This window comes from Ambystoma mexicanum, chromosome 7p (assembly GCF_040938575.1).
Source record: "Ambystoma mexicanum isolate Mex_15411 chromosome 7p, UKY_AmexF1_1, whole genome shotgun sequence".
Classification (NCBI taxonomy): domain Eukaryota; kingdom Metazoa; phylum Chordata; class Amphibia; order Caudata; family Ambystomatidae; genus Ambystoma; species Ambystoma mexicanum.
Genome location: NC_090939.1, coordinates 572,130,816 through 572,158,237, shown reverse-complemented (window position 1 = coordinate 572,158,237; position 27,422 = coordinate 572,130,816). Strand labels below are relative to the sequence as shown.

General features: G+C 45.7%; 1 protein-coding gene across 1 annotated transcript in view; it reads left to right on the top strand.

Annotated features, from left to right (window-relative positions):
- TMEM131 (transmembrane protein 131) overlaps positions 1-27,422 on the top strand; it is a 2,512,175-nt gene that overhangs the window by 2,229,955 nt on the left and 254,798 nt on the right. The window contains exons 34-35 of the mRNA XM_069636582.1: positions 19,562-19,683; positions 19,782-19,940. Coding sequence (XP_069492683.1) covers positions 19,562-19,683; positions 19,782-19,940 — 281 coding nt within the window. The remainder of the gene's footprint in view (positions 1-19,561; positions 19,684-19,781; positions 19,941-27,422) is intronic.

Here is a 27,422-nt window from a genome sequence, read left to right as displayed (position 1 = left end):
CCCTTGGCCCTTGCCCACCGTACTCTCTGTTTCCCCTTCCTCCGTATCCTCCCCTTTGCCCGCGTACCCACCTCTTCCTTGGGCCGGCCTGTTCTGCCACTGCGATCCTTGGCATGGTTGTTCCTCTCCGTTCCACTGTCCTTGGTCCTCTCCAACCCACTGCGCTGCTATCCCGACGGGCCTTCCTCCCGCGTTTTCCTCTCCTTTGTTTCCTCGGTCTGCTGTTGCACTGGCCGTAATGGCGGCGACCTTCACTAATTTCGTCTGTACCAACTTTGCTTCGTCAGCCAGCCTCTTTTGCGTGACCTCCTTTTCCTTCTCTTTGATCCGCCTCCAGTGGTGTACAATTATGCTCTGAATTTCAGGCCACCCTTTGGCTTCGATCCCAGCTATTTTGTCCAAGGCCTTCTGCACCTCTTTCGGCAACCCCTTTTTAATGATAAAATAGAATAAAGCTGTTGATTGATTCCATACCGTACCAGTTTCGCTGCTCCATAAATCTTGCACTCGCAAAATGAATTGCGCAGGATCCTTGTTCTCCTCCATCGTACACTGCATCACTGCATGTAAATCTGGAACGTCTGGAAATGCACGCCGCAATGCATCCCACACTTGTGCTCGAACATTGTTAAATGGTGATCCATCGTGTCGGTCACAGCTCATCGTTACTCCCGGGAACCCTGCCCTTTCCCAGATTGTGTCTGCTTGGTCCCCGATTGCTGAAACTAATAGACTTTTTACATCACCTATGACTAACGGCACACCTGCCGTGTTCTTCTCAAATACATGTATCCACTTACCTGCCCCTCCCGTCAGCGGGAGGAGGAGTTTTAACAAGTTGGTTTTGTCCATTTGGGCCCACGGAATGTAGTTTGGCCTACCTACTCCTTTATGTATCAGTGGCATTTGTAGTTTTTGTTTCTTTCCCGTTCTGCTCGTCTTCCCTTTTTTCGTTTTACTTACCAATATGTTTCCTATCCTCCCTGTTCGTTGTCTTAATCTACCTTGCCATAATGGTGGCGATAGTGTGTCTGGGTAACGGCGGTTTGGTAGTGGGGACCCCTGTGCAGCAGCTGCCTCTTCGTATTCATATAAATCGTCCAATATTTCTTCTATTTCTGACTCTAGCTCGTTATTATCCTCCCAGTTTTCTTTGGGTTCACTTCCTTGTCCTTCACCTTGATCTCCACTTTGTTGATTCTCTGGTGTATCTGGGCGTATAATTCTCACTGGCTTGTTATTCAATTGGAACAGGAACTGTCCTGACTGCCACTCTTGTTCTTGCCTCTGCAGCAATGACATCCCTTGCGATACTATAGACTGCCCTGATACCGAGGCTGCTGGGGTTGCATTGCTTGCTGCCCCTATCGGGGTGTGAGATCTGCCAGTGACAACGGAGGTACCTCCCCTCCCTCTGGCAGCATTTGCCCTTTGTCGCATAGAGCTCTTAACCGTGTTATTTCCATTTGCACGTGTGCTAACTGACGGTTCAAATCACCTGTTAAACGTGCTATATTCACAGGAGGCGCACTCGTGGGGCCGTACAAGCCTCCTTTGTCATATGGTGGAGGTTCAGGGGCTGTTGCCCCGCCCTGAGCAGTGGCGGTGAGTGGTATATATAGGGGTTCACTAAACCCTACCGCTGGCCTAGTCATTAAGGGATAGATTTTTGTTACTTCGTTTTCAGTTGTAGTTGTTGAGCATTCCCCTATTGGTGTCCAGCCTACTTCTTCAGGGTTTTTCTGCTTTTCTGTCATTCGGCTTGTACCTACTTCTGCCGTGGGGGAAACTTCCTCAAACATTTGCCATAAATCTAACACTTCTCTCCGGTTCTGTAACTGTTTCCCTTTGTATCGTTGCTAGTAAATGTGTTGATACTAGGTCCAACACTCTTTTGTCAAATGATCCTCCTTCTGGCCAAATTGGCGTAACCCTGTCTCCTTTTATCTCAGTGATCCACTGATCGTGATACTTCTGTATCCTGTCGCTATAAAGTGGAAGGTGCTGGCAAATATGTGCCAGTGGTGTTACTCCCCCCATGGCAATGTTTCTTGTCCTTTCTTGTGTATTCTAGTACCTTTGAATCTCTTCCCACCTCTAACTAGCTATGTGAGTTACAATATGTGGAAATAATAAGTTTTTTATCAATGCTTACAATTACCATATGTCACATTAGCTTTTTGAGAGGTGTTACCTGATCACCCCTCACAGTTTATTTCTTCTGCTTTACCTTATATCAATCACAAATTACTTGTATTAAAATACTTTAGTGTGTTCAACAAGACATATACATAAAAGCAGATCAACAAACATATAATCATGCAACATACACATGCACTGCCTGCGCGCGTTTGTTCTTTCCCTATTCCCGTTACTGTCCCTGTTTTTTCTTCTTCCCTATACTACCTCCTATTTCACATTCACTCCCCACCTCTTTCACCTTTATTATGTCTCAAGATTTCTTACTTCCACAGAAAAAGAATATTCTAAAAACTACTCCGAGCCTACACGAGACCCCTACTATTTTTCTCTTTATCTCTATTCTGCACTTGGTCGGGACAAATGCTACGCGGCGCTGTCTTCTACCCCCTACGGGCTAGGATACCACTTCTCTTCTTCTTCTTACTTCTTACAACACCCAATGGCCATATAAAGGATAGATCAGAAAAGCCTCATCGTCACTCACGCAGACCCTATTCTTGGCTACCTTCCCTTTGTTGCTAATTCCCTTCTTCCCGTATTTCCCCTTACCTTTCTTTGGGGTCTTTGCAACCGGGACTCCACGTGTTCAGTCAGGTACTCCGAGGGTCGCCGCTCACAGCCGGACCTCGCTCAGGTCCGCCCCCCAACCAAGCCGTGGCCTGCCTTGGCGAGCAGCTTTTTCGATCAGGTATTCAACAACCGGGAACCCTTGACCCTTTCTTCTTGGTGTGCACAGTCTGGTCAACCGCAGAGGCGATGGTTCTGCTGGGGGGCGCCCTGGATCTCGCTGCCGGGCGTCGCAGGCCTCAAGGCACCTCTCTAAATCACGTTGCAGAGGTCACGAAAAAAATGTAGGTGCCTTTCCCCGGCTTACTACGTGTGAGAGAAAAAAGAAAATAGCAGACAAAACCCCTTGTCGGGGAAAGAGGCACTGAGACCCGGCTGCAAGAGTTCAAAGGATGGTTTATTTCTCCAGCTAGGAAATGACCCCAAAAAAACTCTCCCCCATTTACATCAGTGCCAACATTTATATTAGTTAAAGTAACTCTAACAGAAAATACTAAATGGACCCGATTGGCCAAACGGTGTGGTGCTGTAGGTGTGGGTAGCATCTCTTCCTCCTGGTTGGCTGAGTAGCTGACGGACGTCAAACATCTTGTGCTCCATGCAGGTCAGGGTCCGGTCACTGTGGTCACTACATAAGCTAATATGTTACATACTAAATAACAAATTATTTAAAACATTTTATGCTACTTGTCACATTTCTACATAAATCATACACAATGATCATTGTCAGTACAATTGGGTCATTCGTGGCTTTAATTGAAGGCCTTGACCTTCATTGTGCATGTAAAAGAATCAGGCTATGTTTCGCATCTCTTCTGGGTTTCAAACTCATTAGTACAAGTGAAAACATACAGTAGTAAAAATGCTTAAGGTTAGTAGTGGGTGTGTTGGGTGGGTTTCGCAGCACAGGCGAGGGTCTGGCACTTGAAAGAAATACCTTACAGGGGGTGCAGGGTCAGGATGGCAATAAATTGTTCTAATGGGGGTGGGTGGCTTGCACGTTTATGAGGACGAATCGAACAGAAAGTGCTTAGCTCATCCTGGTTCACATGCCGGTTCTCAGACGAACAGTGATCTCAGAGGACGAAAACTGTAGCATATTGATTGTTGCAACTTTCTCCAGCTTCAGCGTGAGAATGGAAGCGCAGAGCTTTCCTTCGCAGGGGGAGTGCAAGGGTGGGGGCCAGCCAACTGCCTGCGCGCCTTGTGTGTGTGTCTCTGTCCTTGGCTGCTGCGGTGGAAAGGGGAGCTGAGCATTGCTGTACTATCGCAGTGAGGCCTGTTTACCCAAGATGGAGTCGAAAGGGGGCACAAAAGATGGATGCCCCGTGTCCTGCTCAGTAGTCCCATCTATGTAGCAGTCAACCGTGGTTAACTTCACATAAGGGCGAGGGGCAATCCCACTACCGGAAGGACATGGTCCAAGCCTTGTACTAAGGAGCGTACGATGCGAGGGGGCCTGGGGACCCCTCACTCCCATACACCATCTTCATCACCGAGACCTGGCTGACACCCACTTCCACCCACATCCTAGACGTCCTTGTCCCCAACGGCTACAGCACCCAACACAGAGACTGGGCGTACAAGATAGATGGATGCCTCGCAGTCATCCACAAGACTTTGTGGTCCTGCAACAGACTTGACGTCAATAACATTGGCTCCTTTGACGTCCTCTACTGCCTCTACCAGCTCTCCCCGACAGGCAGTCACCTCCCATCTCATCTACAGACCACCCAAACCCAACACTGCCTTCATTGGAATTTCACCAACCTGGTCACCACCATCCCACCTCCTTGGCGACTTCAACCTCCAAGGCAACAAGGCCATCAAACCGATGACGGAAGCTCTCCTCCGACATCTTGACATGCTCAGCGTGTCACAGCACACGAAAGACCCAACACACGAGAACGGTAACATCCTTGACCTAATCATCACTGCACTGTCTTCCCTCCACTACAGCTCTCCTCTCCCGCTAGACTGATCTGGCCACCTAGCTGTGCCTTTCACCATCCTGCACACAACCCCAGTCGAGCACTCCCAGCAGAGAAACATTCAGGTCCTTCAACAACTTCCCGGTGGAAGCCCTCACCAACCTCCACCTTACATAGACCGAACACCCCCAAAACGAACTGCGATTCTCTACTTGAAGCACTCAATGTCACCCTCTCAGCCTCCATCACCGCCACATGTCTCTGAAATAACGCACCTGCAAACCGAAACCATCAGCACCCTGGTACATGCAACAACTTCACCTCGGCAACTGAGTCCTCGGGAAACGAGAGAAAACCTGGCGCCGCTCCAGGACCGCATCCGACCTGGCACTCCTCCAGGAACTCTGAGCAACCCGCCAACAACTAATCAACACAGCCAAGGCCTCCGACCATCAGAACACCATAGAAGCTGACAACAAAAGCAGGGCCCTCTTCAAATCGGTCAAGCACTGCGTGAACCCGCTATCCGCCTCTGCCATACCACACCCCATCGAAAAATCCACCGCCATCAACATCTTCGACAAAATCAGCAAGATTCGCCAGCACGTAGAGTCTAGCTCTGCATCCACATACCCACCTCATGTCTCTCCTTGCAAAATCTCCTCACCCTGCACAACATTCAAGACTCTCGACAGAGGACCTGGTACAAACCCTTGCCACCCTCAAAGCCACATAGTATACAGACAACATCCTCCCAGTATCCATCCTAAAAACCCTCCCCACAGAAACTCTCCTTCCCAACCTGAAGATCATCAACAGCTCCCTAACTCAAGGCACATTCCCATGGACCCTAAAAACACAACAAATCCTCTCTTTTATAACGAAACCCATCTTCCCTTCCTAGGTAAGATGGAGGAAGCGGTAGCCACCCAACTGCAGCAACACATCAACAATGTTTTCCAAACCTACCAATCTGTGTTCAGATCCAGATGCAGCACAGAGACAGCCACATCCTTGACGACGGCCACCCCTTGCCTCCTGTTTCTACTCGACCTCTAGACTGCTTTTGACACAGTAGACCACCATACGCCTATGAACATCCTACATCGGCTCAAGGGGATCAGAAACCTTGTCCTACACTGTTTCAAGTCCTACCTCGCCAACTGTCAGCAGTTTGTTCAGATGGACTCTGCTAGAGCGCCAATGCTACACATCACCAGTGGGGTCCCGCAGGGCATCCATCCTCTCCCCAGTGATCTTCAATCTATATATGGAGCAGCTGAGAGCCCTCCTGGCAACACACAAAATCCACATCCACCAATATGCAGACGACACACAGCTATCTCTCAAGATCAACTCCATTAAGGACATCCATAGGCTCAAAATCTGCCTCTCGCTGATCCAGTCTTGGATGTTTAGTCCATACTTGACTGAAATCCTACTCCTCACCATCAACCCCCAAACTCCCATATATACAGACCTGGCTATCAACCATGAACTCTGAGGGCTTCACACCCGAGCTCACCTCCTGCGCCAAGTCCCTCAGTTTCCACATCATCAAAAACCTCTCCTTCAAGACACACATAGCTAGGAAAACTCAGACCGCTTGGTCAGGCTCACTCGCCTGTGGAAAGTCAAGCCCTTCTCCCTCCGTACAGCTTTAGACCCACTTTTCATGCACTGGTACTATCGCGGGAGGATAGCTCAGGGGCAACATGCTCGCCTTGGAAGCAAGACGACACGGAGCACCACAGGTTCGATCCCTGGGGATCATTTGGTGGAGAAGATTTGAGGCATGGTGCAGGGAACGCAAGATTGACCCTTTTTCTTGCCCCACCACTGCAGTGATAGAGTTCCTTCTGTCACTGGCCTTGTCAGGCCTTCAGGTCACTACAGTCAAAGGATACTTGGCAGCTTTGTCTGTGTTCAAAAGTTCTCTGCATCAAGAATTTTTTCTTTTCTTTACGATCCTGGTTGTGGCCCAATTCCTGAAGGACCTTGTGAATACGTTTCTCCAGCATGGGGTCTGGCATGGATTCACATGGTGAAAGAAAAAACTGTTTATCTTTAAAACTGTAATTCTCCTCTAAACCAATCACTGTCCTCTGGGTCATACTGTCACCATCCAATGACAGTCCTCTCCCTTACCCCGCCTATAGCAGCCATCTTCAAATTGTTAGCACACGCTTCAGTGTTGGGAGTCTGAGTTTGCTCTCCGAGCTATTTGTAATTTTTTTGTTTCAAAGAGCCTGTGCGCTCTTTCCTTCATCTCCCGACAGCGGGGACACGTTGTTGGTGAAGTTCCACGCCCCTCAAGGGCTAGGATTCATCGAAGATTCTCGACGACCATCTTGGGCCTACTTCGCACCTTCCGACCATGACGGAGGAGGAGGAGGGAAGGTCCCTCTTCTGGCCCTGCACCAAATGCGGGCTCCGGAATGTGTTTGTGGAGGACAAGCACCTACATACTGCCTACACCCGGAGGTAGATTGCGAGATATGGCTTGGTTTCTCCAACTAAACGACGAAGAACAGGCATAGTAGGCTGGCGGCATGGCTTAACACCATGGCCTCTGACCCGTGCTCCGAGCAGGTTCATGCCTCGTCCAGGACTGGCCGGTCCAAGGAGCGGTCTTAGTCCTTTGAGAGCACATCATCCGTGGGGACCCAAGATAAGGCCAAGATCCACAAGTCTGATCCCACCAGGTTCACCATGGAAGAAGGTTCCAAGGTGAGTAGGGGGCGATCAGCATCAGCTTCCGCCCCCATTCCCAGCCTACCATCAAGCTCCTCTTCAAAGAGGAAATTATCTACCCTGGCTAAGCTACGGGAGAAATCGGAGAAGCCGTGGACAGAGGAGAAAAAGGCCACGCAGCCTACGCAGGCTCAACCGGCACAGGCAAAGACCTTTTTGGTAGCATCCATCAACGGCTACTACTTCCACGACAGCTAAGGGCGCTGATCCCACGGTGCAGAAAGTGTCCCTACCCCCACTGCGTGACACCACCGTATAGACTTTGGCAAAATCTGCAGGTATGCCAGAACGGCTTGGCGGATGCTCTGAGCAGGCAGAGCACGGTCTCACATAAGTGGGATTTGTGTCAGGAAGTCCTGGAAGAGGTCTTCTCTCTCTGGGGTACCCGACCTGTGCATCGGTTTGCCAGGGACTCCAACAGGAAAGGCGAACAGTTTGCTCGAGGGAATTCCCAGCGCACTGGGGGATGCTTTTCTGGTGGATTGGACCTTCCCTCTCCACTACGCTTTCCCCTTGATTCCTATCATTCCTTGGGGTCTCAGGCGGTTGATGAGATTCTGAGCCACCATGATCTTGATCACCCCGGACTGGGTGAGGAGAACGAGGTACTCCTATCTCCTGGATTTGACCATCTGCCCACCTCGCCAGTTGCCTTGGTGTCTGGATCTCCTAATCCAGTCGGAAGGTCGGGTATTTCACCTGATCCCAGAGTCCCTCAACCTACATATGTGGCTCTTGAGAGGATGAGGTATGATGACTGGGACCTTTCAGAGGAGGTTCTCGAGGTGTTGCTGGCTGCACGCAGACCTACCAGATTGCTGTACGCATGCAGATGAAGAAGATTTGAGGCGTGTTGCAGGGAATGTGCGATTGACGCTATCTCTTGCCCCACCACTACAGTTCCTTCTGTCACTCTGTGTTCAAAAGGTCCCTGGATCAAGGTTCTTTATTCACTATTCCGGTCATGGCCCAATTCCTGAAGGGCCTGCTCAACATGTTTCTGCCAACACCTTTTTTTGGTCCTTTTCGATGGCAGCTCTGTTTGAGCCTATGCATTCCTGTTCTTTGAGGCTGTTGTCCTTTAAAACAGCCTTCTTGGTTTCAGTCACTTCAGCCAATAGGGCTGGTGAGCTGCAGGCATTATGTTGCAAACCGCCATTTTTGTGTTTTTTAGAGAACGTTTCTCTCAAAATCAGGCCGGGCTTCCTTCCAAAAGTTGGATCTGAATTTCATCTTTCACAATCAAATGATTTGCCTGTGTTTTACCCTCCTCCAGACCCCTCGATAGTGGAGGAGCGACCCAAAAAGAGCCTTGAACTTTTACGTTACCCGTACATCTGATGGACCAGTTGTTCGTAGCCCATTCTCTGTCTCACAAGCGTCTCGCCACAACAAAACAAACCCTTTAACGTTGGATTATTTTATGTATATGAGTGGCAAACATTTTTTTTTTATCTGATTATATAGGATCACCCTGTTGTGATGTATCCTTTTGTTAAGTTTTGTTAAAGGTTGATTAGCCTCCTCTCGTTGATTTTCCTCTGCCACGTGCAGGCACAGGGAAAAAAAGGGAGGTACTGAAGCATGGGGTGTAGTGACGTGTTCTATACACAACGCCTGACGTCACTTCTGGATCTGACGATCGAGCACCGAGCAAGCTGCATTGATGGCCGAGTTGAGGTCCACTACGCCCCTCTGTCAAAGTTTCCAAGCAGCAGAGCTGGATGATGTATATCTATCAAGATGAGGAATCTGCGGGAGAAGTATCCATAGTAAGATAATTATGTTAAGTCATTTCTCCTCCTCTACGTTGATTAGTTGATGTACATTACACATGCACAGTTCATTATTATTTGCACGTGCTGTTTAAGAAAAAGTTGTATTTTTATTGTTGAATTTCACTGTGTATTTTTTCTGAAAATGGAACCCGAGGTAAGATTGTAAGCAAAAGGGTTCTGTATCTACTGTGTATTTGGTAATATTGAGTTGTGAAAGGTTGGTATGTTAATATTTGTGAACATTCGCAATGTAAGTGTATTTTGTATCACGGATGCGTGCATATTTGTGGTATTGATGCTCTATTAAAGTCACGTGAAGGTAAGTAAATGTGTAGCGTTGGTACAGTGTACATGCACACGTTGGTGGCTGGCAGTGCTCGTATTGTACATTAGGCATTTGAGTACGTATGATGCTTTGTATGTATGGCAACTTATTGTAGTTTACATTTAGCATGCTTGTATGTATATTTTTATGTGTGTGATTATTATTGTATTACGTATGTGTATTGATATGTATTTTTTACGGATGTGTGGTGTTTTTTTTTTTTTAAAATCCAAGTCAAAACAGCTTGTTGGAGAAAAGTGGATCATTGGCTGGAGCATTATATTCGGCGAGGGCTCATTGTTTGACCATTTGGTGATATGAAGGTGGAATGGCTTGTTTTTTGAGGTGGCAAATGACAAGACATTATCGATCAACTTTTTGTTTATTTTGACAGTGTTGTGAAGCTGCCTGATTTTATTTTAATCCACTTCTGGGGGTGGGGGGTAATGACATTGGCTATAAAAGAGGATCAGAAATTAGTTTTGATATTAAGTGATCTGCTTTGTGTACCAGGATTATTTCCTGCGACCCAAATTATGCTTTTGTGTTTGGCAGCACGTCGTGTGGATGCTGCGAAGTGCGAATTATCGAAAAATGAATCGTGCTCACACAACTGCAAATAGGTGTATAGATGCATTATTAGTTGAACATGGACTACATTTTTTTTTGGCCAGTACATTAAGGGTAACATTGGCACTATTTTTCTTATTGGCTGAAGTACATTTGACAGATGAGGGGAATAAAGTGTTTTTAACCAATATTCTTGAAAGCCTACGTTATGTTTCCCAGTAACGTGCTCCTTTACTTTTGTTTTATTTTATAGTATATATTTTTTTGTTAATACATTTTTGTGTTTCCGTGGCAAACTTATGTATCTGCTGTGTGTGGTTATGCTAATGTTGAAAGAATATTTTTCCTGGAATGATGTGCTTCATTTCTTGAGTGTATGTTGAAACACTTGTGTATAGGCGCGTTATAAATGCCATATCATATCGTATGTTGGAATGCGAACACAGTGGGGATAATTTTGTATGTTGTGTGGTTATGGTAATGTCTGAATACTGTTACTGGAAGTTTTTTTAATGTTTTACTGTATGTTGGAATGTGTACGCTGCAGGAGTTCAGTTTATGTTGGAATGTGTGTGCGAGTGTGTGTATTACCTTCCTTGGGCATATGTTGGTATGTGAGTGTATGTTGTGATGTGTACACAGTGTATGTGTGTGCGTTATTGCGTGAGCGTATGTTTTTAATGTGTATGCAGTGGGGTGAGTGCATATGCCGGATGTGGTTATAGCCCCTTCAGTTGTATTTTATTACATGAGCTTGTATGATATGCGCGCAGTTGGGGGTGGGGGAGTGCATATGCTGGGTGTGGTTATAGCAACTTGAATTGTATTTTATTGCATCAGTGTATGTTTGAAATATGTATGCAGTGGGGTTGAGTGTGTATGCTGGGTATACTAATTTCGTATTTTCTTCACTGGAAATACTTGGTGGTTAGTGCACATGCATCATATATAGATACATTTTCAATTCTTAATATCTCAATAGTCGATATTCTATTTTTTCAGTCCACCAGTTCAAGCTAAAATCTAAGCGCCTCCAAAAAATTAGGAAATCAAAGCGCATAATTTTGATATTTGGCCCACATTTCTTTTTCCTATGGGAAAACCCAATTTTTAAAGCTGTTCAAAACACGATCAAAGTAAAAACGTTATTAACTATGAAGGCCCTAATGTAGAAATCAGAAATTCTCCATGCACAGGCAGCTACCTCGAAATATTACTCTGGATTGTTCATGCAAGCTTTCGAAAGTTAAGTCATTTTCTGAAACGCCATAGAGACTTCGTTATAACCTTAACTATGTCTTGTGCTAGTGATAAGGCATAATATGTATATGTGTGCAATATTCCATTAGAGCCAAGTCGCAAATCCTAAGGCGCCACCTAGTAACCATTGCTCAAAATACACCTCCAGTTCAGATCCACATCAGCAAGGCATTGTGGATATGCAAGTTAGCTCAAATGCAAGCCGTTTGCTCCAGAAAATTTCCTTGGGTCTTCCAGGTCAATGCTATTTTACACATAGCTTAACCCACGACAGACATTTCTCAAGAATGAAGACAACTACATACCTTGGCAGGTGGAAAATGCTGGGAAAAGGCTTTTCTTAGCCTTGGAATCAGCTGTGGTGGGTTAAGGAACCACACTCCTCAACCATGGGGGTAAGGGCACAGGGAGTCTCCCCTTCAGGGGTGCAACCAATGGATATAGGACTTCCTCAAACTCCAGAAGAGAAATGTACTTCTCTCATCTTTCCAGCGATAAGATTTTTTTTTGGAAGATTTCTAGATAATTGTCAAATGAAAGTAGAGAACTTGAAAAGAACTCCTAACATTTGAATGTGCAGTAAAAATTTGAAGAGGACCTCTAGGGGTTAAGCTAAGGCCGCTAATGCCTATTGGCTAATGGGTAAGATGACCCAAAAACAACTGTAAGAGAGCACTAAAATGACAGCAGGTTTTCAAATTGAAATGAAAATGTCTGTTACTGAAAATTCTGAGCCTGACGGCAGGGAATATTCAAAGGTAATTTACCTATTGCATATGGTGGCTTACTCAAGTACATTTTAGTAGTTGGCCTATATCTTCCCTATGCCAGTACCCGACCCAAGGCCCTATTTCCTATCCTAGCCTCTGCCACCCCACTCTTTACCGTACGACAAGATTGATAACTGCAATTTGTGTTTCAATAATTACAGCAAGTTCACGGCTAAGTTCCGCTTTACCGCTCGTGAGGACTCATGAGGACTTCGCTCTGCACTTGGATGTGTTTTTGGACCTTTTGCCTAGCCAGTGTTTCCTTTTGCACTTAAGCGGACTGCTTTCCTGGTTACACCAGCCTCAGTGATTGACACAGCCCTGCACAGGAAAGGGCGTGATCTTTACTACACTGTTTCCTACTAAAGACGTTCCTACGCGCACAGCGCGCGCGCACGAGCAAGTTCACGGCTAAGTTCCGCTTTACCGCTCGTGAGGACTCATGAGGACTTCGCTCTGCACTTGGATGTGTTTTTGGACCTTTTGCCTAGCCAGTGTTTCCTTTTGCACTTAAGCGGACTGCTTTCCTGGTTACACCAGCCTCAGTGATTGACACAGCCCTGCACAGGAAAGGGCGTGATCTTTACTACACTGTTTCCTACTAAAGACGTTCCTACCGCACAGCGCGCGCGCACGAGCAAGTTCACGGCTAAGTTCCGCTTTACCGCTTCACCGCGTTTCTGCGGTTGCGGTCTGGCTTCTTAGTGCAGGTGTTTTTTACCAAATTGTGTATACTGCGCTTTCCCTGGTTTTTTGGGCTAGATTGAGAGTTGCCCTATCTCCAATGACCTTTGTGCCGTACTCATTGAAATCAAACATGCCAGACTTGGCTTCCTATCCCAAGCCTGGCTGTCCCAGCACTGGGCTCTTTCAAACGAACTTTCCAGCGTTCACTCTATCTCCCAGAAATCCAGTTGATCCCACTTCTACCAACCCCACCGTGAGCCCGTTGGCGGACCAACTCCTGACTGTCCCTTCTTTGATACAAGGCTTTGCGGGATCTCATCTTTCAGCTGTGGATCAACAAACGGTACCGTGTATGGTGCTTCCCAGTCCTTCCAAAGTGCTATCAACTCCCTCTTGCACACGTGGTATTTCGGATAAAACGATTCTTGCATCGTTAAAAGCACGGAATGTGAGGAGGAAATTCAGCTCGCATTCAAACCACACTCTGTGGCCCATAACTCCAAATTCGCCCTTACACCTTGATAGTACGAGTATCTCCTTGTATGCTAGCCATCATGATACTTTGCAGTCTAAGAAATCCTCTTGCGATGTGGCTCCATCTTGTCTCTCTCCTCGAGGTATTTACTCCACCCCAATAGATTCAGCAATCGCCTCCTTTGCTCTTCCCACACCTCGTCCAGTTGTGCCTGCTCGCAATACATTTGCTTCAGCCATCAGTATTGGTGTTGAACCAGCCTTGCAGGCAATCAATACCTCTATTTTGGGCATGCACAAAATGTATGATATCCTGCACACAAAAATAGCTACCCAAGGTGCACAACTGGAGGAGTTATTACATTGGAGTCGTCGCCATGATCAGCAGTGCCTCTCACCTACCTCACCATTAGAAAGGCCAGTGGTGAGCCATGAAGCCTCAATTATCACCTGTGGTAGCTATACTAATCTAGACAGGCACATAAGTACAGCTTTGCCCCCTGCGATTTGTGTTCCACATGCGAAAAGTGCGAGTGTCCCCTCTGTTTTGCCTCTTTTTCATCATGTCATTTGTGCAGCTGACGCTCCTCCTAATACTATAACTTCTGTCTCTGTGCCTCAAATTCAGATAGCCCCAAACAACATTGATCTGGTGCCTGCTCTTGAGGTGCCTCTCCCGGTTGTAACTACTACTTCTAGTGCCATACTCCCCCTTCCTGAGGATGTCCTTCCGGCAACCCCCGCCGTTGCAGTTCCTCTGGTCTCATCCAGTGGCAAGTCTAGGACCACAATGATTCCAAAAAAATCGCTTATCGCAATGAAAAAAACGAAAAAACAGCTCCCTCGTCGAGGCAACAAAAATACTCTGAATGCCTTTTTCAAAGCTATTGGTGGGTCTTTGGCAGCAGGGCAGAAAGATCCCTCCCAGAGTCAGTCCCCCAAAATACCCTCGGCAACTCTTAACCCGGCGCTGCTGCCAGCGAGTCTTCACCCGTCTGATCAAACAAAGGAAGCAGCACTTTCCACGCCTATTGGTACTCCGGCACAGATACCTCCCCACCCCCCTCTGGACGCTCTGGTTGAGTCCCTTGAGACGCTGGAGCAGCGCAACGAACGAGTTGTGATCGACATACCACCCATTAAAACTGTCTCTTTTGCCTCAGGTACCAGACGACCCTCCCTCTCAACATCTGTATCGAATCAGGGCCCGTTGAATGACCTGAGACAGGCGGTTGACAAGTTTCTAGAGGAAAGGCTCTCTGCAGCGCCCATACCCCAACTCATGTCTACTATGACAGCCCCCGTCCAACTCATTTCTAAACCTTCTGACACGTCCAACTTTTCTAGACTTGAGCAGTACAATCTCGAGTCTCAAGTGACTGAGTTCAAAGATCTGCCCCCCCAACAAGCGTACCAATCTAGATTGCCTAATCCTCATAATTCTGAAATAAGGTGTCCTCCATCTCAACCTGCTCAAATCTCTTCCACCCTCTCGGCTTGCACATTTATTTTAAAATGTCGAGATGGTCCTTATCCTGTTTACAATTTGAATAGGAGGAGTGTCTTAAACATCTTTAGTGACATTGATGAATTAAGGGATATTTCTACTCTCGATATAGCACAAATTGAATTCATCTCTGTCTCTTCCAATTCTATCATTAGACTCTGGATACCATCGACCATTGTTGCCAACACGATCTGGCGAGCGAGAATGGCCCTGTTTGACATGGGTTTCTTATTGGCTCATGAACCACATGATAACACAATTCAACCTAGGGTCACTATCCCACAGCCACGCATCTATGAAAGACAACAAATTGATAGATGTGATACTAATAAGGTGTATGATACTCGGACCCGCATCCAGAATTAACCATCATTGTGTCAAAATGGCAATCCTTTGTATCTTGCATGTTGGAATACCAGGGGGCATAATCATCTACAGGCTTCTATTAAATCTATGCCTGTGGCTTTTCACATCCTTGCCTTACAGGAGACCTGGCTTTTAGTCCCCCCGGTGTGGGACGGGTATGAAATCACTCTACTGCCGGCCACTCGAACTAAAGGTAGACCCACATCGGGCTTGTTGGTTGCCGTACTACAAAGGGCTGGTCTCCATGTAAATGCATGGGCTTCTTTTGGGGTTCATTTGCAATTGGTTAAAATTGATCTGGGTACTGCCTCGCTCGCATTGTTGAATGTGTATAGAAATCCTGTGGCCTGCTCTGATGCACACTTTTATGGTGGCCTTATTTCCTTGTTGGATATTGTAAATATGGCAAACAATACCAACTTCACCATCATATTAGGGGATCTCAATATGAATTGTATTGTTAACAATCCATATTCAACAGTTAGTTCTCGGTGGATGCAACTTATGAATGAACGGAACTTCATCATGATCAATGGGGCCCTCAAAGGTGATTCTCCATCCCAATCGACTTGGTATCGCAACAACAGTGCAAGTACACTCGATTACATTTTTGTGGATTCGCCACTGTTTAAACTCTGTCAGGATCTTTCAATCACTGCATATCCTGGCAGTGATCACAAGTTACATCTTTTGACCCTTTCATGGCAAACTTTTGCGTTAAAATCTTCTTCAGTCAGCTGTGGCTTTGTTATCAACTCGGCCAGATCTAGACTGAAATGGACAGACCACCGACTTTATGAATTCGAAAAATCAATTCAAAAGAACTTGTACACAGTGGGTGTACAATATACTGATATACTTGCACCGTTTGCGCATACCATTTCGACCCCCAGGCAACTTCAATCCAAACACACCCACTCCTTTGATCAGCTGGTTAAAGACCGTAAGACCGAGTTTAGGCGCTTAAAGCGCCAAATTCTATCCTCCACTTCGTGTAATCGTTGGCAAGTGCTTACCAAGTTGAAAACACAACACAAAAACTGGTTAAAGGGCCATAAATCATTAATGTTTCAACATGACAGTGAAATAATGTTAAAATCACTCGCCAAAAAAAACTCGGCCCAAATGTGGCATCTGTTACACAATCATGCATACATTAGAGATGCCGATGCACAATTAAATGCAGTCAATGAAACACAATGGATATCGTACTTCACAAACTTATATGCTGATGCGAACTTTGTTCCGGACACCTTTCGCCCTACTAGAACTTCAACTTGGAAGCTGGCTTTTACAATTGACGACATTGTATCAGTCATCAAAAAAGCTAGCCCCTCCCGAGCCGTCGGCCCAGATGGCATTTCCAACGCCATGCTGAAACTAAACCCTGACACATGGGCCCGTATATTGTATGGCATTTTTCAGGACATATTGCACACATGCACCATCCCCTTATCCTGGAAATCCTCCATCATTATCCCGATTTTCAAAAAAGGTGAAAGGTGTCTACCCCAGAACTATCGGCCAATTGCACTATTAGACGCCCCGAGTAAAATTTTTACCAAACTTGTTCTGAGTGAATTTAATAAGTGGACGCTACAGAACTCATTTAGAGATCCGTTTCAGACTGGTTTCATTGCGGGTATGGGCACCCAGGTCAATCTCTTTGCATTGAACTCTATTAAAGCTCAGTGCCAAGAATCGAAACAACCTTTATTTCTTGCGTTTATTGATCTACACTCCGCTTTTGATTCTATTTCTCGCCCCCTGCTCTTTGCCAAATTAAAACGTGATCATTGTCCACAAACATTGTTTGACATCATCTTGGATCTCCACTCTGAGACATGTATTTATGTACGATTAACCCTTGATGGAGCTTTGTCCACCTCCATACCCACGGCTCGTGGTCTTAAACAGGGCTGTCTTTTGGCATCATCTGTTTTTAATTATTTTATCCATGATATAGCTTTCATATTTCAAAATCTTGATTCAGATTCTCCTAAAATTAATCATCGTCAGGTACAAACCCTAATGTATGCTGACGACATGGTACTGTTATCCAAAACTCAAATTGGCTTGCAGAAACTGCTGACTGCTTTTGAATCTTATATGATTCGCAATGAATTAAAAATTAACTCCAATAAATCTCAGATAATGCTGTATCAACCAACCAAAAGAAATAAATCATTCAATTGGTACATTAATCAGGCACAATTATTGATTGTGCCGCAATACACCTACTTAGGTGTGTTATTTGAATTGGGTGGGTCCTTCAATGCTCAAGTGGACGGGATTCTGAAAAAGGTGACAACGGCCACGTCACAAGCTAGTCTGATTATGTCTAGATATGGCAAATTTTCCATCATTCCGGCCCTTGCTTACTGGAATCAGAAAGCAGTGCCGTCAATATTGTATGGGCTTGAAACTTTTACATGTCAGTCTAAATTTGTCTTCCACAAATGGGAAAGCCAGTTTTGGAAAAAGATACTACAATTACCAGCTTGTATCCCCATTTCGTGGATCAGATATGAACTAGGCCTAATCTCACTCGAAACCCAATACATCTGGCGTCTGTGTGCGCTTTTCAGAAAATGCCTTCTTGCATCCAGGGATCAGACTCTACTTTCAGAACTTGCTCTTCATATGTTTCGTACTACACAAACATTTTTTGCCTCTTGGGTGACTACTGCCTACTCTGCATTGAGTAGTGCTGATATCTCCCTTGATACATTAATTAACAATCCGGATAAAGCTAAACGTCAGCTATATGAATTTGACTGGATTAAGACAAATGAATTGTGTTTATCCTATTGTGATGGTAATGTTTCCCGCTTTCCTCCAAAAAAGATGAGAACACCCCATCCTTATCTAGTCAAAGCCCCAGCAGTCAATATTCGCTCTGCAATCATGCGTCTACGTTTTAACATTTGGCCAACCAAAGCCATTCTTCACAGACGCAAGCAAATAACAGATTGTGATAACTTTTGTCGCTTTTGTAAGAACAATTGTCAACCTGAGACTTTGGAGCATCTTATCATTGAGTGTCCTGCTCTCACTCTTCATAGACTCAAGTTCTTGGGTCGACATTGCCGCCATTTAGGTTTCCTAGACTATGAAGCATCATGGCTTACAATTCTGAACTCTACGTACCTGCCTATTCAAACTGCAGTTGTTAAATTTATTGAAAGCTTGTCCTTGACAAATTCAGATGGTTAAACTCAGTGATGATCTACCCTCCAGCCTTTTGCTATCGTGTCTTGCCATTTATGCTATGAACCAATGAGTGCATTTTCTTTTTACTATGTCTTAACTTGGTCTATGTGCGTGGTAAATTGTTAACTTATCTTTTCTAAATACGACTAGTTGTCGTATCTTGTTGTTTTTATACCATGTCTTTGTCATAACAATTTTTATCTCTATTGTATTCTACTTTGTATAATATTTATTGTTGTGTTTCTCCTATTTCTTTTGTAACATCTTGAAAGGTTGATTTGTTTCAACCAAATCAATAAAAAAAAAAAAATAATAATAATAATTACAGCTGATCTTTACATAGTATATTACTATACTGATATATTAATACATTCTTAACTATTACTGTATTTGTTGAGTATTTAGCCTTGCACCCACTGAGCAGTAATTCATTTTAAGTTTTAGTTCTGGCATTCGTTCATAATGGGAATTTTGGAATATGTTTTATGTTATGTGAGTAATCATATTTCTCTTGCTATGGTGGTTACCCTGTGCATTCGTTCTCTTGTAATGCCCCCATCTTGGTTTGTATATTTTTTTTAAATAAGTTGCATTACTTCAAATATTGGAGCTTAAAATTCCCTTCTATGCAACATGGGAGTTGGATATGGTGAACATAAACTAGGATAGTATACAATCTTCTCAAAAAGCCATTGAAGCTCTGGTTTATCGTGCACACCTTGGTTTTGTTCCACAGTGTTTCATTCCTAATATTATGTGGCTATAAGTTATATGTTATCACCATTTTAAGATCTAGGTGGTTGGAGGAAAGAGCACCAAAGGACAGGGTCGAGTAGTTGGGTGATGTTGGGGGCATGCAGCAAAATATGTGAAGCTTCCCTAAAAGCAACAGGTGCATCCATATGCCAAGGGCATTCTCTTCTAGCTCTGGCGGCTATAATACAAATAATCTATTAACACAATGTGCCACCTGTAGTTGCAGATGGCAAACACATTCTTAGTTTGATTGGTGCAACTGCTTTTGTGACTCTGCCTGGCGTCATTTTCACTAAATAGCAAACTATAACTGCATATGTTTTGCTGCAATGGTGTAGTCATATAAAAATAATAATGGTTCATGCATTTTCATTTTATGACTTTTAATATTTCATTTTTAGTTCCTTGGAATTGCCTTACACCATCCCTTTAGAACTCAAACACCGCAAAAACTTCTCTAAGATTTCTGTTCAACATCCACTAACCAATGGCTCTAAACCAAGAAATCTCCAGAAATCACGAGGTACTATTTTGTATACCATACCTCCATGGTAAAATAATTTCTGTAATGCTGCCAAACATATTTTGAGTTTAATGTTTTTTTTGAAATTTTTTTTTTAGGTCTGAACAGTAGAGTAATGGACAGCAGGCCATCCGCACTAATGAAATTCTTCCCCATTGGATCTGGCCAGGAGCTCGGAAACACCAGTAGTTCGGAAGGAGAGAAAGATTCCCCTTTGCCTGAGTGGGATTCTGTACCAATTACGAAAGATAGCAACTGTACGTACACATCTGAGTCAATACTTCTTTTCATATTAGTTTGGACTTTATACTGTGTTCCTCATGATTTTCTTTACTCTTATTGTCAATGTATCCTATATGAATCTTTAACTCTGGAATAGTGAAATAGTGCATATTTATGACTTAAATGGTGTACCGGGGTACCAGAAAAATAACATTTTAGCTTGTTGAGGAAATAGTGAGGTTAATGATTTACATTAATCCAGACTCCATGGAATCCCCAGTGGATGTTTCAAGTAGATAGGACCCCTTTTCTGCAATAGACCAGCCAAGATGAATGACTTGCGCCTCTAGCCAACTGTTTAAGGAAAATCTCAGAGAAGTGCTGCAAGGCTCTCTGAAGTCTGTAAAGGTAAAACACAATTGGTTAGACAAAAGCTGCTCACAATCAACCTTATGGCAATTACGCACCCTACGGATACCACAGCAATTACCAAATGAAGTGACAATCAGCTCAGGTGATGGGCCAGATAATGAAGCCCGGAAGGCAGAGGGAGAGAGGGTGCTGGGCTCACCTCAGGAAGCACGAGGACACAACCAGAAGGAAAAAGCCCAGAATAGTCTTGCGCTCCTCAGGGGAATACCAGTGTTTGTAGTTCAATTTCTCCAATTTGCAAGGTTCCCAACAGATTTAACAAAATTTCCAGGTGGACGATCAGATGACTCCAGTTACCTGGATTGGCTACAGGTAATTGATAAACAGTCTGGGAAGCTCTGTTCCAGGGTCTCAGAGACTGTCAGTCCTAATCCGGAATAATCCTAGTAAAATCACAATTAAATAGTAATACCACAGAGGCTGCAGTTTCAAACACCAGCAATGTCATAACACCCAAATGAGGAGCGAAGTAGCACTTATCAGTGTTTTAAATGCTGGGATCGCCACATGCTTTTGGTCCAGTTTGACTTGATAGAGACATTTTGTGCAAGGGTCCATGGATGATCTGTTCAATGTGGCGATCCGTGACCCACTTACAGCGTTATGGCAGTGACCTTTTCGACTCTGGCAGTCAATAAAGTGATAATGAGAAAATATAAGCAAGCATGTGAAGACAATGCCTCTCTTGAGCAATCCATCTCCTGAACGGCGATTAGCTCAATCAGCCACAGTGAATTCTAAGTCATTAACATAGACTAGGGAATCTATTAAGGAATATAGATGCCCTAGATAAAGATTTTCACATCGGGCGCATGGCATTAAAGGGGCTGTGAATGCCTCTTGTGTATTTGCTACGTTCTCTTGCAACTTGTGAAATGTACTTTCTAATGGACTCCTTCCTCCCTCCCTCAGATTCCTCATTTATAATATTCTATCCACAGCGGGAGCTGCTCTTGTAAACTTTGCCGCTCCAGCATGACCTCAGTTCCTTTTTTCTACGCACTCTGTTAGTTTTAGGAACACACTCGTATGAATCTTCGAATTGGTCGTTATCGTGCCCAACCCTGCGAAGGGCTTGGGCTTCAAACCATGTGTGGATTGTAGCCGGCAGATGTCTGTTTCAGATCCACACCAAATTTATACTGCTTGGGTGAGGAGCATGATACCCAAGATTACATGTTGTGTCAGTCCATCATGCACCCAAAGGCCCTCCGGAAATGAGCGGCAAACCCCTTTCCCTTCGTTCACAAGACGAAGGGTGATGTCTTGTGGTCTAATTTGAGGTTGCGTGGAACATTTCTGTCCACTCATGCCTCCCAGAGAGCTTGGTGGTGCAGGCCGCGACTGCTAATCTGAAGTCTTCCAACTAACAGGTAGAGTTAGACTGGACACCTGGGGCAAGAAGTTGTTTGTGTTGGGCAGCCTTGCCCTTCACGCAATAAACACTTATTGCACCTTGACGAATTTCATTTTTGGCCTGTGGCTGAACATATCCCTGAGGGAGACATGAGAGAGGGCTTCTCGTCTATTGTTACAGATGGCAGGGAAGCTTCTCGCCATATTCTACGGTCTGCACTGGACTCAGTTGACTATGGGGAGATCCATGGCCACAGGAACGGTGCTCAGACATCCCTGGTGGATGAGAACATCCGGCTTTGCGCAGGATGTCCAGGCTAAACCTCTGGACATGCTCTTCGACTGCCAAAACCTGTTTGGGGAAGAAAGCTGGTGATGCCCTCCAGAAATTCCATGCATCAAAGGTCACAGCCAATTTGTTGGACATAGCCATAAAGCAACCCTCTGCACCTTCAGCAAGGGGTCTGGATTTTCACCCCTCAGCCTCCTAAGCCCCATAGGGCAAGGCCATGCCAACCTGGGAAGGACTAAAGGGCAGGTGCTTACCAAGGGATAGAAGTAACAAGGGTGCCCCCAGAGGGGTAGCGACTTTGGCCACTGTTCCCTAAGCACCAGAATGTCTAAAGTATTCTGCCACAGTTCCCCTGTGGGGTGGGGGGACTTTCCCTGTTCAGGACAGAATGGTCAAAGACCACGTCCAATGCTTGGGCCTTAAAAGTCATTCAACGGGGATACTGTCTCCCTTTCGTGCAACATCCCCTGGCCTATGGCCCTCAATCCAACCCCTTGCCACTGGACCCTATCCTCTTGGAGGATGTCTGTCAACTTCCTTCAAAGAGCACAATAGAGTTGGTGGTATGCTCGGGACTAGGCAGGTGTTGGTATTCCTACATTCTGGTTCTGAAGGAGGACAGGGGTTTGTGTCCCATACTGGATCTGCTGCTGATGAATTTGTTCATACCCAAGACCAAATTCAAGCTGGTTACTCCAGCCCAGATCCTGCAAGCCCTCGATCTGCAGGAACGCTTGGTATCACTGGACCTTCAGGATGCCTTTTTCCTGTGCTTCCGATGGATAGGCACAAGGAAGTACTTAAGGTTTGTGGTGGGCCAACATCACCAGTTCCTGCCGTTCACCCTTTCTTAGGCTCCCAGGGTTTTTAGCAAGCTGCTAGCAGTGGTGGTGGCTTGCCTCAGGAGGGAAGACATTCATGCCTTTTCCTACCTGAACGACTGGCTCTTCCCCACTTGCTACCCAGATCTAGTTCCTTAACGCCTCCTCTACACATGCACTCTATTGCGCCACTTGGGCTTTTCCCTGAACTTCAAAATATCTCGGGGTTCTCCGTCCCAGTCTCTCCAATTTATCAGAGCAGTCTTGGGCCTTTGCGTGGGCACATCATTCCACCCCGAGGAACAAGTGGCAAACATCTTTCGGATTGTCAATGTCCTCCAATCCTAGGTCCAAGTTCCGGCCTCTACCTTTCTGCACCTTCTGGGCCTCTTGTCCTCCTGCATCCTAGTGTTTCTGAATGCAAGTCTGCTCATGAGATCTCTTCAGTGGCTCCTCTGTTGCCAATGGTCGCAATTTCAAGGTCACGTGTCGGTTCTTCTATAGGTCTTGGCACCAGGTGGCTGAGGATCATGCGTGGTGGGCCGTGAGGCGACCACTTACAGAGAGGCGTGTTTTCGTCAACCCTGGACCCATGTGACAGTGGTCACGGATGCATCTCTGACTGGTTGGTGCGCTCACTTCTCAGAACTGATAGCGAGTGGATTGTGGTGTCCCACAGAGTGTCGAGAACACATCAATTTTCTGGTGTTGAGGGCGATCAGGCTGGCCCTGGTTGCTTTCATCCCCTCTGTGATGCGCAAGACTGTGTTGGTACTGATGGACAGCACAGTTGCCAGGCAGAGAAGCAATGCAACTGTGGTCCTGGGCTCTGGGACACACCATCTCTCTGACGACGGCTAATCTACCCGGACGGGAGAATGTCACATCAGATGCCTTGAGCATGCATACTTCTGTCTCCCACGAGTTGTCATGAAGTTCTGGAGGAGATCTTCTCCTGCTGGGGAACTCCTCAAGTGGACCTCTTTGCTTCCAGTGTCAACAGGAAGTGCGAGTTGTTATGCTGCAGGGAATTTCCTCGTCAAGGAGCTCTGGGGCACACGCTGACGGTTGAGTGAACTTTCAGCCTTCCTTAGCACCCCCCCCCCAACAATACCGGTGGGGGTGCCTTTCCCCGGCTTACTAAGTGTGAGAGAAAATAAAATAACCAACACAAACCCTTGTCGGGGAAGGAGGCACCGAGACCCGGCTGCAAGAGTTCAAAGGATGGTTTATTTCTCCAGCTAGGAAATAATCCAAAAAACCCTAACCCACATTTACATCATACTAATATATATATCAATTAAAGTAACTCTAACAAAAAATACTAGATGGACACGATTGGCCAGGCGGTGTGGTGCTGTAGGTGTGGGTGGCATCTCTTCCTCCTGATTGGCTGGTCCGGTCACTGTGGTCACTACCTAAGCTAATATGTTGCATTCGAAAACACTAAATAACAAATTATCTAAACATTTTATGCTACTTTTCATATTTCTACACAAGTTACACATAGTAATTATTGTCAGTACAATTGGGTCATTCGTGGCTTTAATTGGAGGCCTTGACCTTTACTGTGCACGTAAAAAGAATCGAGCTGTATTTCACATATCTCCTATGTCTTTAGACCTATTAGTATAAGTAAAAACATATATTGTGGTAAGATGCTTAAGGTTAGTAGTGGGTGTGTTGGGTGGGTTTCGCAGCACAGGTGAGGGTCTGGCACTTGAAAGAAATACCTTACAGGGAGCGCAGGGTCAGGATGGCAATAAATTGCTCTAAATGGGGGTTGGTGGCTTGCAAGTTTATGGGGACGAACGAGCAGAAAGTGCTTAGTTCATCCTGGTTCACATGCTGGTTCTCATGCTAGCAGTGATCTCAGAGGAAGAAAATTGTATCATATTGGTTGTTGCAACTTTCTCCGGCTTCAGCGTGAGAATGGGAGCGCAGAGCTTTCCTTCGCAGGGGAAGTGCAAGGGTGGGGGCTAGCCAGCTGCCTGCGCGCCTTGTGTGTGTCTCTGTCCTTGGCTGCTGCGGCGGAAAGGGAGCTGAGCATTGCTGTACTATCGCAGTGAGGCCTGTTTACCCAAGATGGAGTCGAAAGGGGGCACAAAAGAAGGATGCCCCGTGTCCTGCTGAGTAGTCCCATCTATGTAGCAGTCAACCGTGGTTAACTTTACATAAGGGCAAGGGGCAATCCCACTACCGGAGGCACGTGGTCCAAGCCTTGTACTGAGGAGTGAACGGCGCGAGGGGGCCTGGGGACCCCTCACTCCCATACACCGGTTATTCTGCTGGTTCTAAGGAGATTGCGCCTTTTCAGAACCACGATGATCCTGATCACCCAAGAATGGCCCCAGAGAAAGTGGTATCCAGAGTTGCTCGACATGTACATCTGCCCTTCCTGGCGACTTCCAAGAGGAGAGTCATCTTGCTCTTCCATTCGGAAGGCCAGGTCCTCCACCCAAACCTCATCTGCCTGAACCTTCATGCTTGGCTGCTGAGAGAGATACAAGGAGTGGGACTTGTTGGGCGGCGTCCTTGATGTTCTCCTTTCAGCTCAGAGACACGCTATGAAATCTATTGATGCCTGCAGCTGGTATACATTTTCAATTTGGTGTTGGGAGAAGGGACCTGGATCCCTTTTCCTGTCCTCTAGCCCTGTGTTGGATTTTCTGCTATCTCTTGCACACGTGGGCCTGCAGATTGGCCCTGTTAAGGGTTATCTCGCTGCTGTTTCGGTACCGGAAACCGGGATAGTTTTACACAATCCCCGCAATTGAGGTTTGCATAACCAGTTTCCTCCCAACCAGTTTGTGGTTCTGGCATGGGATTGCAATTTTGTTGTAAAGTTTCTTATGGGCGCTCCGTTTGAGCCCCTTTTTTCATGTTCTATTAGGTTGCTCACCCCACCCTCAAGGTGTTTTTCCTGGTTTTCATCACTTCTCCGAGATGGATGAATGAGCTCCAGGCATTCTGTTTTACTTCCCCATTTGTTTTTTTTTTCAAAGAGAAGGTGACATTGAGAGTGAGCCCCTCCTTTCTGCCGAAGGTGGTCTCGGATTTCCATCTCTCTCAGAAGATCCATCTTCCTGTAATTTTTCCTCCACCTCACCCTTCCAAGGTATAGATACAATTCCATCAGCTGGACCCGGTTCGGGCCCTTAAGTAGTTCTACTTCTCTCGTACTAGAAAGGTTAGAAAAGATGGACAGCTTTTTGTTTGTTACGCTGTTGCTCTTGATAGCAGGGCTGTGACCAAACAAGTCCTGTCCAGGGGGATCAAACAAGTCCTGTCCAGGGGCATCATTCTCTGCATCTCAGAATGCTATTATCTGGCAATTAATGTGACTGGGGGGGGGGGTCCCAAAGCTTATTCTACCAGGGGAGTAGCTGTTACCTCTGCCCGGCAACTTTGGCATCCTTGCACACACTTGTTAAGCATTATTGCTTGGATTCCCTTGTGGGCCCGGATGCCCATTTTGGTAGAGCAATCCTCCAGAGTTTTCTGGTTTAGGTGATGTTCTTGCTTCCTCCCTCCTCCAGGTTTATGTATTACTTTGGGGGTCTATCGTAGATGAGGAATACGTTGGAGGAAAGAATCCATTAGAAGAACAAATTACTTACCTCTTACTAATGTTCTTTCTGATGGGTGTTCCTCCCAAGTCTTCCTCATCGCCACACCATCTGTTCTACGGTACCTCAGCTTCGGAGTGCTAGGGGAAAAAGTGTGGAACTGAGGTCATAGGGTGTGGCACCGATATATACTGGTGCAAGCGTCCGATCCGGCGCGTGGAGGTGTCGGACGGAGCCGATGTAGAGCTCTGCTCCACCCCTCTGGCGCCCGAAAGTTTTCTAGAAAACAGCTGTGCTGGGATAGGCATATTGTCGATGAGGAATCCGTTGGAGGAACATGCATCGGTTTAGGTAACTGATGTGAGTGGACGTAGTGTGTACTATGTATCTACATCATGCCTGCAATTGAGAATTATAGGAGTCTTGGAAGGTGTTAGTTGAGCAGCACTCTGCCCCCTCTTGAGGGGGCACTGGAGAATATATGTCCAGGTGAGGAATCTGTTGGTGAGAATCCATAGAAAGAACAGCACCAGTAACTAATGTTTTCTTTAGGTAGATTGATATAGCTCTTACATTTTAAAATCTTGTAGAACGCAAAATTAGCATTTGTAACAGCCACATTTCTTGCCGCAACCTGGACTATTCCAGAACAATTTTTATATTTGTTAATGGAATTCTATTCTTATCTTATTTCATGTGTTAATTGTATTGTTATTGAATATATTGGTCACTCTCCAATATACTATCAAACCACCAACCCCAACGCACAGGACCCGGCAACGGAGAAAACAACTTTGAAAAGACACCTAAAAGAACCAGAGCTAAACTAGAATCCCCCACCATCTGCCCGCCTTAAATAACCAGAGATTGGTAAAAGGACCACCCGGACAACCAAACACCTTACCACAACGATTTAGAACAGAGAAACCGATCATGAAACCTGATGGAACTCCTCAAAGAAGGGACAGATGATGTATCCGGACACCCAACAATAAACGGCCTGTCCAACAGAGGGGAAGCTTAGACAGACACCATCCCCACTGAAAC